At 42.1% G+C, this 14641-nt stretch overlaps 1 protein-coding gene and 1 non-coding gene across 2 annotated transcripts in view; both read right to left on the bottom strand.

The window, feature by feature from the left end:
• The window catches only part of FAM168B (family with sequence similarity 168 member B), a 49517-nt gene that overhangs the window by 26064 nt on the left and 8812 nt on the right, over window positions 1-14641 (bottom strand). Inside the window, exons 2-3 of the mRNA XM_038744145.1 lie at window positions 12528-12608; window positions 2616-2699 (exon numbers count right to left, since the gene is read on the bottom strand). Of these exons, the coding sequence (XP_038600073.1) occupies window positions 2616-2699; window positions 12528-12597 (154 nt within the window). The 5' untranslated portion in view covers window positions 12598-12608. The remainder of the gene's footprint in view (window positions 1-2615; window positions 2700-12527; window positions 12609-14641) is intronic.
• LOC119936874 lies at window positions 2134-2271 on the bottom strand. The gene has a single exon (XR_005453867.1). It is a non-coding gene; the product is annotated as a small nucleolar RNA SNORA7 (small nucleolar RNA).

Here is a 14641-nt window from a genome sequence, read left to right as displayed (position 1 = left end):
ATAAGAAAAAAACCTGTGCCACATCAATATCTCCAGAGATATTCATTGTTTTCTTGGCATTAAAACACAATTCAGCAATTGTTTCAATCATGAAGAGTTTTTTATTTTTTTTAAGAGTGTTAAATTTAGGTCAGGTGGAAGGAAACAACTCCAAAGTAACTAAGTTATAAAATCACTTGTACAAATGCCCCTTCAAAATACAAGCATTCATAAAATGCTCTGGACATAGTAAGCACTCAGTAAATACCATTGAGTGATTTTAAAATGGTATTTGTTAGGTACAAGTGCCGGGCACTGTACTAAGCACTGGGGTAGATACAAGATAATCAGATTGTCCTACAAAGGAACTGGAGTTTTAATCCCCATTTTACAGATGAAGTAACTGGGGCCAAGAGAAATCAACTGACTTGCTCAAGGTGACAGCAGACAAGTGGCAGAGCAGGATTAGAACCCAAACCCTCTGACTTGTAGGCCCCTGCTCTTTCCACAGGGCACACTGCTTCTCTAAGGCTAGCAATTAAATTTGTCAATTAGGTTCTGAAATTGATGAATATTCGATATTGAAATTCTGGTGTCAGTACGGGTGAGTTTTACCTCAATTAAATCATCTAGAACTTTTACATTTTTTTTATAGAATTTTTAAAGGGGGCAACTGTGACAGGTAGATGCCTGCTCACTCATTAGCTGTGAATATACAGACCATTCTAATTACCTTTTTCAGAAGCTAGTAAGTTCTAATGATCTTAGTGTTAAACTGAGTGGGATTGGTACACATTTTACAGCTTATTTATAGAATGAGGAAATAACCTAAAAGTACAGAAAACACTTAATGAATAAAATTAATTTTAATACAATTAAAATTTGCAGAAAAAATGTATTCACCGTCACTTAATAAACCTCACAAAAGCAGACACTTTCTCCCAGATAAAAATAAAATAAATTTCCTTCTAATCGGAATCAGTCTACGGAATTAAAAAGTGGTCAAAACAAGTGAAATGATTATGCAGTGAACAGTTATTAACTGCTGGAGATTTACTGGATGACATCTTGGAAATACTTTTGAAAACTACAACACCTTCAGGAAATAAACGAAGAAAGACACAAGAGCGTACAATTTCTGAAAGAATTTTAGCCCTTGAATGAATTAAAACTCATTCTACTTAGTTTAATGAAGGAATGAAATAAAATTTCCACAGTCAAAAGACTGTGAACTTCGTTCAGTAATTTTAATACTGTTTCTTTTCCCACAGACATTTGATATTACTTTCAGTGTGGAGCTCTTGTTTCATGAAATACACTTCTGCCTCTTACAACCCAATTCCTTCTCACCAAGCACCCAATAAACACTCCTAAAACAAATATCCAATTTAGCCATTTCAAACTTTCTTAGTCCTCAGCTCGACGTTGCTCCAGACCAATTACATCACACTAGTGAATAACAACTGGAACTCAATGTGGGTCTCTTTTAATCAAACCCAATTATCTTGTCGCCTGAGAACCTTGAACATTCAGGCACCTCCAACTACCTCACAGCCTCTATTTCCTCCGGTCTTCCAAAATGCCTCCCTTCTCTCTTTTTCTAATCCCCTAGCCTTCCACAGGGAAAAGCCCATACCCTACCATCATACCCACAGAGCCTGGCAAAATGCTAAGCTGCACCTGCATGATCCTAAGGGAGGAACAGAATGGACCAAACACGAGTCTGAGATGGAGAAAACTGAAAAGATTTTAATCCTAGAAAATTCCGGTCTACCCCTCAACTAAAGAGGAGAAGACCTGAAATAAAAGATTAGGAGAGAGGAAAATGGGAAAAACTTTGTTTCAGCATCTCCGTGGGTTACGGGTAGGGAACTGCTGTTGGAAAAATTGATAAACCTGACTGAACCCCCGGAAAATATTTTTGTCTTGTCTTATGCTGTTGAGTCGTCTCCGACCCATAAGGACATTGTGGACACGTTTCTCCTAGAATGTCCCACCTCCATCTACAATCACTCTGGTAGCGTATCCATACAGTTTTCTTGGTAAGTGGTAATAAGGGAAGTGGTTTACCATTGCCTCGTTCCACGCAATAAACTTGAGTCTCCTCCCTCGACTCTCTCCCAAGCTGCTGCTGCCCAGCACAGGGGAGTCTTGCCTTGTAGCAGATTTCCTTCCACTCGCTAGCCACTGGTCAAGCTAAGAATGGAATGGACATTCCTCTGCTCGACTCTCCCACCCGCAGCCGATACTGGTAGAGTACTGGAAACTCTCCAGGTGCGACCCTGAGAGGGCCCTGGAGAACATCCCCCACCACAAAAACAGAATCTAAAGCTCTATTAAACGCAGCCTTGGAAATATGTGGTCAAGTGTAGGAAGCAATTATTTATGCCAGATGAGTAAGAGAAAGAATTCTGCTTCCGTTATTTTCCCACCTATGAACTTCCTGAGAAGATCTGGTGAAATATTCTCTTCTTGTCGAAAGGCTAATTGCATGAGTGTGAAAATGAAGCTCACAGAACTCTTTACATTAAGAGTTTTCACCCTAAACTCTTCCCAAGTTTCCAAACACCCCCACCATATTGCCTCTCAAGAGCCTTTAATAAAGTATTTTTAATTATAATTATTTGAATGCTTACCTGTTTGGAAGGTAGGATTTGCTCCAGGGTACATATTGGGGGAATAGGCAGGAGCAGCCGCTGCATAGCCCATTGGGAAACCAGCTGAGAAAAACAAAACAATTCAGAGTTATTCTCTAAATTAAGCGCAGATTTTTCGATAATTAGAATCGTCACCTGTCCTGAACAGGATAGGTCTGTTTTGTGAACACTTGTCTAAAATGCCTCCTACTGGGACTGTACAAAATTATGTCAAAAAAGAGACACCCTGTCTCCACTCCCTGTCTTTACTCAGAATTGGGATAGGCCGTGTTTTCACAATAATGTCTTCTTTTCACTCGAGGAAAAAGAGTGGAAAAAAAAAAAATCAAGAACTGACTGCTCCCAAACACACAATGGCAGGAGCCAAAATCAGTAGTCCCAGAGGCAAAGTGGTAAGATTACAATCAGTACAAGTGACTCCATGTGAACACAAACCTTAATAAAACCAAAATGCTTTCAAAGGATGGTCTTTCATACTTTATAACCAGAACTCTCTCAAACTCATAAAAAGCAGCAGAAACAAATGTAACACCTTGAACTACTGGGGTCTGGCTTTTATTTCAGTTTCTACTTTCCACAAGTGCCATTTCCTGGTATATCTGTAAGAATCATTTTTTAGTAACAAAACAAAGTCTTATCTCCCTGAATCTCAAAAGCCTTCTTTTAAGTATGCCTAGAGTTCTTTTATTAATTAGCAATAATCTCCAAATCACATTCCATCCTCAACCACTCTATAAAAACCTCACATCAAGTTTGAGCTTTTTTGATATGTTAAAGACTAATACCTCAAAGCAAGCTGGCCAGTAATGAAAAATTCAGCACTATTTAATAACCAACAGAGATTTCTGTTGGGGATCGGGTCAGTCCATGAGTGAGTCGAATGCAGTAAGGAAGGGAAAATGAGAAGCGGGAGACAAGAGCTTGGGCCAAAATGATCCACTTGCATTTTGAGACATCAAGGTGCATCAGCCCCACTGTCACCAAGTGCTTAGTACAGGGCTCTGCACACAGTAAACACTCAATACAATTGAATGAACTAGGCATTGGATCCATTCCGCTTTGCTGATGAATAAATAAGTCTCAGGTGTAGCAATACCACCACCTCCGCACAACGCTTCCTCCTCTCCTCCATCCGCACCCCTTCTAAATATGCATGTGTGGGGAACACTCGTGCATGCATGTTGTTGCATGGGACTGCTGAAACTGGGAGGCACTGTGTGAGAAGAACGATTGTACTTCAGGAAACTATTTGAAAATGCCCTGTAAGCAGCATTAATGCAAAATAACTGTTTTGATTTTAGTAAAGTGGTAGTTGCGGTTCAAGATCTGCAGTATGTACTCAACAGGGGCAGGAAAAGTCCAGATGGAAATCCCAACTCTGCAAAGCTAATTTTTGGGGGGATGGAGGGATTGTGTGCTGGGGGGGAGGGGGGATGAAGGGATATGCAAGACTGGTATCATAGAAAGAGGATAAAAGGAAGGGAAAGAGACCACCACAGGGACAGCGTGTTGACTCAAAAAAGCTTCCATTTCACTCTTCCCAACACGAACGAACTTTATGAAGTTAGAACTGCCACCCTGAATATGTTCCCTCCTTGCCTGTAGTGGTCCATAGGTTGCCAGCCTATAGGTACTGCTTCGTTTTACTCAAATTTACTTCGTCAACTAGCTAAATTAAGGTTGAAATCCAGATCAATACTATAGCTGATGGCAAAAATATTAATACAGATAGGGCTTTAAAAAAATCCATGCACTATTCACTAGTGACTGCTTGCAAAGGACCATTGGCAAGTTCTTTTTTTGTTGTTGTTGTGGACAGGGACATTCAGGGGACCAAAGTTCAGACATATGCCTATTAGTCTAAATACATGTATCTGTTTAGATTAATAGGCATTTCTAAATCCTGTCCCACAGATGATTAATTCCCCACTGTGGGTTGCACAAATTTAAGGTGCATTATCAGCCAGAGGGTACTGTATTACTGTAAAGACAAAAGAACATTAGAAATTATTATCTAAGGTAAAATTTATCCTCTGAATATATGGCAAATGGCTACATTTCTAACTTTCAAAATGAGTCAAGCTTGTGTAATTTGGCTCTCTGTCAGTGGTGTCCTCTTCAAATACAAAGAACAGCTCTCTATATATGCTGTTAAAAAAAGATATCACTTCATTATATCTTGCAGCCCAGGTGTCAAGTTTTTCAGGAACAGTTCATTGCCATTCTAGATGTCTTTCAGAATTTAAAAATCAAGGCCAGAAAAATCTATAGAAAAAAAGCTTTTCTTTGATTGAGCCCGTACATTACCAACCCACCCCCCGACCCCATCCACTCACATGCTATAACACATCCACTTTTGCCTTTATACTTGGCATTATTAAAAGTACTGTTGAACTAAACAGAGGAACAAAACATCTGCATTACTGCATCAAGGTTTTTAGATATTAGCTTTGAAAACTAAGGCAAGTTCCAAAGAAGTCTATGAATGCGTAACAGCTTAAGTATTTATCAGTCTCATCACCACCTTTCACTCTTATTTTACTGACTAATTCAGATGTTTCCAGTCATCTTCACATATGGATCAACCAATAGGCAGGATTAGAATCAAGATTCTAAATGTCTATGGGATCAGGGTTATTAAAGCATTATTCTTGGAACCAAAGGGTGAATCAAAAACTCTGCCAAGTATTGCAAATATAAAATCTAATCAGTGGAAAATATGATTTTTAAACACTGGAAGAAATAGTCATACATTGTTTTTTCCAGAGACATGCACACAGACAAAATTTCACCATCAGTATCATCATCTTCAAACATGAAGAACTTTCTCCTATAAAATATCTGTATAAAACAGATGCATATCAAAGCTCAATGGATTCTTCCAAGTAAAAATTCAAGACAAGCTATCAAAAGAACTAAGACAAGTTAAAAGTGGCATCTACGGACAGAAGCAAAGAGCATAGGACACGAAAGATTTTTATTAGGTAAATCAACATTTGTTGAACCAAATATGTGTGTTAACCATTCATTGTTAGCTTTGTTTTGTTTTTTCTTTTGTTTAGATGGTACTTAAGTGCTTACTACGTGCCAGGCACTGTACTAAACCTTGGAGTAGGAACAAGATAATCAGGCTGGACACAGTCCCAATCCCACATTAGGCTCAAAGTCTTATTCCCCATTTTACAGATGAGGTAACAGACACAGAGAAGTGAAGTGACTTGTCCAAGGTCACACAGCAGGCATGTGGCAGGACTGGGATTGGAACCTAGGTCCTCTGGCTCTCAGACCTGTTCTCTTTCCATTTGGCTGCTTCTTAGCAGTTTGTAAGCTCTTTGAGGGCAGGGACCATGTCTACCAACCTTACTGCATTCTTTCAAGCCCTCAGTACAATGTTCTTCGCACAGTCAGAGCTCAATAAAAAGCACTGACGAAGGGAAAGCAACATGGGAAGGAAGAAATGGTTGCTTTTCATACTACAATCCTCCTAAAGCAATAATTACTCCTCAGATGGGTTAAGCATCTCATAATAGGTATTTGACAACTTTTGTCCAAACAAACTAGCCTATTTGGACACAGCACAACACAGCAGAAAAAGTGGTTGATACACGATTAATTTTTAGTTTCTTCATCTGAGATACCACTGATCATTATTAGATATTCTGACTGGTTTCAAGACCACTTATCTAAAAACAACATCAAGACAAACGGCATAAAAACTTCAATCTCTGAAGAGTCCAGAAAAAAAAGTCAGTCGGTAATTCAGAGTTTTGACAGAAAGTCTTATTTCACTTTTTTTTTCCCTTCAGGAACCATGGATGGTTAGGTGATTTGAGTTTTTAATAAATTTGATTTTAGCTGCTATATTTTAGGTTATTTTCCATGCGATCATTATACCTTTCTCCCCTCTAGAAGCCGGTTGGTTCTACTTTCACAAAATCTCTTAGAATCTACCCTTTTCTCTCCAACCAAACTGCTCTCCCCCTTCTAGACTGTGAGCCCGCTGTTGGGTGGGGACCGTCAAGTTGTTGCCAACGTGTACTTCCCAAGCGCTTAGTACAGTGCTCTGCACACAGTAAGTGCTCAATAAATACAACTGAATGAACGAATGAATGAACTGCTACGATACTGATCCTAGAATTTATACTCTGCTTTGACTACTTTATCAGCTTCCTCTCTGACCTCTCTGCCTCCTATCTCTTCCCTTGCCAGTCCAGATTTCACCTTGCTGCCGGGATCATTTTTCTAAAAACAAAAAACAAAAACCATTCAGTCCACATCTCCCCACTCCTCATAAACCTGCAATGGCTGCCTATCCATCTTTACATTAAACAGAAACTCCTAGCCATCAGCCTTAAGGCATTAGATCAGCTTTCCCCCTCCACTTTACCTTGCTAATCTACAACCCAATCATCACACTTCCCTCAAGGCTCAGTTCTGGGTCTCTTTCTATTCTGCTTCTACACCCACTCCGTTGGAGAACTCATTCACTCCCATGGTTTCAACTGCCATCTCTATGCAGATGATTCCCAAATCTACATATCCAGCCCCGATCCTTGTCTTCTTTCTCTGCAGTCCCGTATTTCCAGTCCCGTATTTCCTTCTGCCTTTAGGACACCTATACTTGGATGTCCCGCCAACACCCCAAACTGAGCTACTCATCTTCCCACCCAAACCCTATTGCCTCTATGACTTTCCCATCACTGTAGACAGCACCACTGCCCTCCCTGTCTCACATATGCCTTTAAGCTTGGCACGATCCTCAACTCATCTCTATCAATCCACTTGTTCAATCTGTTTGTCAACCTTTACAACACTGCTAAAATCTATTTCCTCGCCATCCAAACTGCTATCATGTTGATCCAAACACTTATCTTATTCCGCCTCGATTCCTGCATCAGCCTCCTCACTGATCTCCCTGCCTCCTGTCTCCTCCCCACTCTAGTCCTTACTTCACTCCAATCCCAGATCATTTATCCAAAAAAAACCCAAACACCCACCGCTCCCCCACAAAAAAGGTAGGTCTATCCATATTTTTTACTCAAAAACCTCCAGTGGCTGCCCATCCACTTCCACATCAAAAGAAACTCCTTACGTTGGCTTTAAAACACCCAATCACCTCGCCCCCGTCTACTCTGCCTCACTGATTTTCTAAAATTCAGCACCTTCACTTTGCTCCTCTAACATCCGCTTACTCACTGTACCACAATCTTGTCTATCTGGTCTTCCTCCCGGCAGCCCCCTTGCCCACATCCTGCCGCTGGCCTGAAATTTCCTCTCGCTTCTTGTCTGACAATCTATCATTCTCCCTACCTTCCAAGCCTTATTACAATGACAACTCCTTTCAAGAGGCCTTCCCCGATCAAGTCTTCATTCCCTCTACTCCCTTTCCTTTCTGCATCACTCTTGCATTTGGATTTATACCCTTTATTCATTCCTACCCCCAAAGCACTTGGGGACATATTGGTAATTCAATTTAATGCTTCTCTCCCCCTCTAGACTCTAAACTCATTGTGGGCAGGAAACATGGTTACCAACTCTTGTTTTATTGTACTTTCCCAAGCCCTTAGTACAGTGCTCTGTATACAGTAAATGCTCAGTAAATAAGATTGGTTGATTGTCCTTGGAGCTCATCCGTCTCACCATTGACCCCTTGTCCAAATTTCTCCCTCTGACCTGGAAATTCCTCCCAATTCATATCTGACAGACCACCACTATCCCCATCTTCAAAGCCCTCTAAAATCATATCTCCTCCAAGAAGCCTTCTCTGACTAACCTCTCTTTTCCCCACCCTATTTTCCTTCCTTCTGTCATCTACCTACTTGCACCTCTACTCATTAAGTACTCTGACGGTGACCTCACCCTGACAAATTTTATGAACGTAAATTTTTCTGTTCCGTTATTTCCCCTATCTGTAATTTCTTTTACTGTCTGTCTCCCCTTCTAAACAAAGCTCCTTGTGGGCAGGGGTTGTGTCTAGTAATAATGATAATTATGACATTTGGTAAGTGCTTATTACGTGTCAAGCACTGTTCTCACCCCAGGGGTAGACACAAGTTAATCACATTGGACAGAGTCCCTGTCCCACATAGGGCGATCAGGTATTGAATAATCATTTTACAGATGAGGAAACTGAGGGATAGTTAAGTAAAGTGATTTGCTCAATGACAGACAGCAGGCAAGGGGTAAAGCTGGGATTACAACCCAGGTCAATCAATCAACTGCATTTATTGAGCACTTACTATGAGCAAAGTTCTGTATTAAGGACTTGGGAGAACAGAATATAACAGAGATGGAAGACACGCTCCTCTGGCTCCTGGGCGCATGCTCTTTCCACTAAGCCATATGATCTCCTTGTGGGCAAGGATTACCTCTACCAACTTCACTGCACAGTACTCCCAAGCTCTCAGTAGAGTGCTCTGCCCTCAGTAAATTCAATAAATATGACTGATTGATGGAGAAAGGATTGGTTGGTTGATTCATCAGTGATTTTAGTAGTAGTGATGGCATTTAAGTCCTTCCTACTGTGGGAAAAAGGTGACAGAATACTAGGCAAACAAATTAGGCAGCTCTGAGACCACAGGCAGTGAAAGACAAAACAATGTATTACAAGATTAACAATTTAAGATAAAACTGTAGAACAAAGCCACTAAACACAGGAGGCTCATCTCTAACATACCACAGCAGCCTCCCAAGTCTTCAGTTCTCAAGGCAGTTCACTAGATCAACAACAGCTGACTTTGCTCATTCCTTTTAACATGACTTTTTCCTAGGAACTACCTAACACCAGTTTTGGGATAGTAGCTATTTTACTCACTCTCCAAATTTTCAGCTTAAAAAGCCCTAAAGGATCTCTTCAGTGACAGTAGTACATTTATCTATCAGAAAATACATTTCCACTAGGCCACAAGAAGCAGCGTGTCCTAGGGGAAAGAGCACAGGTCACGGAGTCAGAGGACCCGGGTTCTAATCCCAGCTCCGCCACTTATCTGCTGTGTGACACTGAGCACATCACTTAACTTCTCAGTGCCACAGTTCCCTATTCTGCAAAGTCGTGGTTCAAAAGCAGTAATAATGATAATTGTGGTATTTGTTAAGCACTTACTATGTGCCAAGTGCTGTACTGAGGAGGAGGGAGAACAGGCACTGAATCCCCATTTTGCAGATGAGAAAAACTGAGGCACAGAAAAGTTAAGTAACTTGCCCAGAGTCACATAGCAGATACATGGCAGAGCAGGGATTAGAACCCAGTTTCTCTGACACTCAACCTTGTGGTCTTTCCACTAGGTCATAATGCTTCTTGATACCTTTTCAACCCATTTTCCTTCCTACATAGACTGAGACACCCAAGTGGGACCTGATTATCTTGTATCTATCCTGGCGCTAAGTACGGTTCTTGGCACATGGTAAGTGCTTACCAAATACTATACTTCTTGGTATCATTTATCAGTAATACACTTTCACCTTCAAAAGGCCTTCCAAGTGGGCTCTCAATTCCCCTACTTGCTCTCCCTATCGCACTGCCTATGCACTTGGAAATTCATTCATTTATTCACTCAATCGTATTTATTGAGTGCTTACTGTGTGCAGAGCACTGTACTAAGCTCTTGAGAAGTACAAGTTGGCAACATATAGAGATGGTCCCTACCCAACAACAGGCTCACAGTCTAGAAGGGGAAAACAGACAACAAAACATGTAAACAGGTGTCAAAGTCATCAGAACAAATATAATTAAAGCTATATGCACACCATTAACAAAATAAATAGAATAGCAAATATGTACAAGTAAAATAGAGTGCTGTGGGGAGGGGAGGGACGTGGTGGGGGGAGGAGGAGAGGAAAAAGGGGGCACAGTCTGGGAAGGCCTCTTGGAGGAGGTGAGCTCTCAGTAGGGCTTTGAAGGGAGGAAGAGAGCGAGCTTGGCGGATGTGTGGAGGGAGGGCATTCCAGGCCAGGGGGAGGATGTGGGCCGGGTGTCGATGGTGGGCCGGGCGAGAACGAGGCACGGTGAGGAGGTTAGCGGTAGAGGAGCGGAGGGTGCGGGGTGGGTTGGAGAAGGAGAGAAGGGAGGTGAGATGGAAGGGGGCGAGGTGATGGACAGCCTTGAAGCTGAGAGGGAGGAGTTTTTGCTTGATTCATAGGTTGACAGGCAGCCACTGGAGATTTTTGAGGAGGGGAGTAATGTGCCCTGAGCGTTACTGCACAAAGATGATCCAGGCAGCAGAGTGAAGTATAGACTGAAGTGGGGACAGACAGGAGGATGGGTGATCAGAGAGGAGGCTGATGCAGTAATCCAGTCAGGACAGGATGAGAGACTGAACCAGCAGGGTAGCGGTTTGGATGGAGGAAAGGGCGGATCTTGGCAATGTTGTGGAGGTGAGACCGGCAGGTTCTGGTGACGGATTGGATGTGAGGGGTGAACGAGAGAGCGGAGTCAAGGATGACACCAAGGTTGCGGGCTTGTGAGACGGGAAGTGCCATCTACAGTGATGGGAAAGTCAGGGAGAGGGCAGGGTTTGGGAGGGAAGATAAGGAGTTCAGTCATGTCCCACTTAAAACACTCGACGGACATCCCCCTCTCAGCCAAACAGCACTTCTCTATGTAATCTTGTACTCTGCCATTTCCCTCAATCTGAAATTCACTCTAATGCCTATCTCTCCCTATAGACTGAAAGATTCTTTGTCGACAGGGATCACATCTACCAACTCCACAATACTGTACTCTCCCAAACATTAAGTATAGTATTCTACGCCAAGCAAATGTTCAATAAATATGAAGGACTGAAAAAGGAAAAAAAAAATCTGAGCCTTAGATAGGTCAGGATTATGCCAAGATGTTTTTCTTGTACTTTTTTTTGCTCTTTGGCTAACCAATAAGGATTTTGGCTACAGTTCAAGTCCCTGAGGTTCTGAGATTGAAGTACACATAGTTCTCTTTTAAATGTGGGATCTGTGTTTTTGCAAAACCCAATGTTAAGAGAAACTTTTTTAATGGTATTTACTAAGTGCTTACTATGTGCCAGGCCCTGTACTAAGCGCTAAGGTAGATACAAGCTAATCAGGTCGGACACCCTCCGTGCCCCATGTGGGGCTCACAGTCGTAATCCCCATTTTACAGACGAGGTAACGTGCACAAAGAAGTTAAGTGACTTGACCAAGGTCACAGAGCAGACAAGTGGAAGAACCAGAATTAGAACCCAAGTCTGTGCTCTTTCCACTAGGCCAAACAGCTCCTTGGTTAAAGTAACTTGTACAAACTAGTGTTAGGGTACTCACTGTGTCTGACATGGTGTATATATGCACCAATCACTTCCCCTAATTAGATGTTCTGAGGTATCCAAAGAGATCTGTTTGGGTCAAAAGTTCCCAAATTCCGTAACAGTAGTCTTGACAAAGTGTGTAGTGAACGTACGTTGTTATGGCAGAGCTCTGTATTCTAGAGCTGCAAAACAATGCTTTAATGATAAGGGAAAAGAGCATGGGCCTGGGAATCAGAGGGCCTGGGTTCTAATCCCAGCTCCGCCACTTACTGCTGTAAGACCTTGGGCAAGTCACTTAACTTCTCTATGCTTCAGTTCCCTCATCTGCCAAACGGGCATTCAATATCTGTCCTCGCTCTTACTTAGACTGCGAGTCCCATGTGGGTGGGACCTGATTATCTTGAATCTACCCCAGTGCTTAGTACAATGCTTAGCATATAGTAAGAGCTTAATAAATGTTATTATTATTACATCAAATTAAATCTCTCCACCATATATGGGGAGGGTGGGGGAAGGCCAGTATTCATGATGCCATTCATAGAGGCTACAGGTTACTTCACACTAAGTATACCAAGTGGTTGCTTTACAGAGTTATGAAACTGCCACTGGGAAAAGCCAATTTCCATCAACTTACCCGGATAACCAATTCCTTTGGCGTTTGCATAAGGAACCCCAGAAGATCCAGGGCTATAAACAGGATTCATGATTTCAGGAGCTGAAGAAGAAAAAGAAAAGAAATCACTGAACACCTTTATACAAGCATCTGGCTACACAGCATTCTGCCAACTGGATTGCTCGGGAACCCCAGGTGGTCCTTGACCAAGCATGTGGTTGTTGGCAGATGAACTCCATCCCTCCCCTCCCTACCTGGCCCACACTGAGTCCTCGCATCACCTGCTCTCCCTTCCCCACCCCGAAATCCAAAAGACTTTGTACTATGTTCCAAAAATCCTTCTCTCCCTTCCTTTTTGCTCCCCAGAGAGGAAACTCTTCCCTGAAAGCAAGAATGGTGTATGTGAGGAGTCCCCACAGAGGAAGAGCTGCCAGGAACAAGAGTAAGGGAATGAAGTGAGAGCGAGAAAAAGAACCAAAGGCAGGGCACACCTTTTCCCCCAAATCTACCTCTCGAGCTCTAACTTTTCAGTTAACCCTTAATCCTGCCATCTTCTCTTTCCTCCGTGACATCTCCACCAGGATGACCTACCAGCACCTCAAACTCAAATGTCAATGAAACTTAATTTTCCTCCTAAATCCACTCCTCCTCAGCTTTCCCCATTTCTGTCAACAATTCCAATCTCCCTGTCCTAGAAGCCAACAACCTTGGTGTCGGCCACAACTCGTTACCAGGTTTCTAATTTCACATTCATTCAATTGTGAAATCCTGCTGGTTCTTTCTCTACTTTTCCCAAATTGATCCCTTCCTCTCCACTTAAATGGCTACTGCCTGTCAGTGGCCTTTAACTCTTGTTATAGCATAGGGAAAGGCATTTTTAACAGCCTCTCCCCCTTTCACTCTACATAACACACTACTATAACAATCGTCTTTGTGACGCATCATGCAGCATACATCTTTCCACTTCACAAAAATTTCAAATGGCTACTCATCTTTGGTTGCATCTAGCAGAAACACCTTACTATTCATTCATGGCTTTTAAGGTTCTTTATCAGCTCTCTCCATCTTACATATCAGCTCTTTGCAGAGCCTGGGCCAACGTGGTGGCATTTTGGATGAGAGGAAGGGGTGGATTCTGGAAATACTGGGGAAGATGGATCTGATGGTGCTTAGTTCTCTTCCTTTTTCATACTTTTTTCCATGCTGCTTTAACTTACAGCACTCTTCTACTTGTGAATGAGGCCCTCTTGGGTTCCCTTCCTTAAGTTCTCATCTCTCCTTTGTTTTTCTTGAAGGTTCATAGCTAGCATTGTTAGTTCCGTGAGAGGAAGAGAATGGTGTCACTGGACAGCGAAGCTCCAAAGGCTAAGGAGAGATGAGAACCTAAGGAAAGGAGCCTAAGTTCTAAATTTTCAACCACAAATGAAAAAGCAGTCAAACATCAGCAGAAACAGCAAAATGGAAGTGCTAAAGAAAAGCGGAGGACTTGGAAGGGAAGCCACTAAATAGTCCACATTTCTCCTGGGCTGATGTCACTGGGATCAAGGGTCCAACGATTCCTGTCACTGCTTCCCCCATAACAGCTCCCCTTTGTCACTCAATGCCAACAATTAGTATTATGTGACAGTGCTTGGGATAGTCTTTTTAATCTAGCAATACTTGAAATAGTCCGCACATACACTAGGGTTACTTATCTAACTCCCTGTATTCCCAGCATCTTTCATAATCTCCACTGTCCTCCCCCAAGCACTCAGTACAGTGTTCTGCACATAGTAAGTGCTCGATGAATACCCCTCATTAAATTTATTAGCAAACCAGGCATCCTTCTGAATATTCTGGTGCTGCTCCAGTCCAAGTCATGTGCAGCACTGTGTTACAGACCTAATATTTAATGAAGACACACTTTTCCATATGTACATCACGATACAGCCATGAAGTGTTCTTCAAAAACATGGATGCACTGTGAACAGCTGTATTCATTTATTCAATGGTATTTACTAAGTGCTTACTGTGTGCAGAGCACTGTACTAAGTGCTTGGGAAAGTACAATGCAACAATAAACAGTCACATTCGCTGCCCACAATGAACTCAGAGTCTGGGGTGGGGTGAGAGAGACATCAATACAAATAAATAAA

This window comes from Tachyglossus aculeatus, chromosome 1 (genome assembly GCF_015852505.1).
Source record: "Tachyglossus aculeatus isolate mTacAcu1 chromosome 1, mTacAcu1.pri, whole genome shotgun sequence".
In the NCBI taxonomy this organism is placed as follows: Eukaryota; Metazoa; Chordata; class Mammalia; order Monotremata; family Tachyglossidae; genus Tachyglossus; species Tachyglossus aculeatus.
The sequence above is the reverse complement of the archived record's forward strand: the minus strand, read 5'-3'. Positions and strand labels throughout refer to the sequence as shown.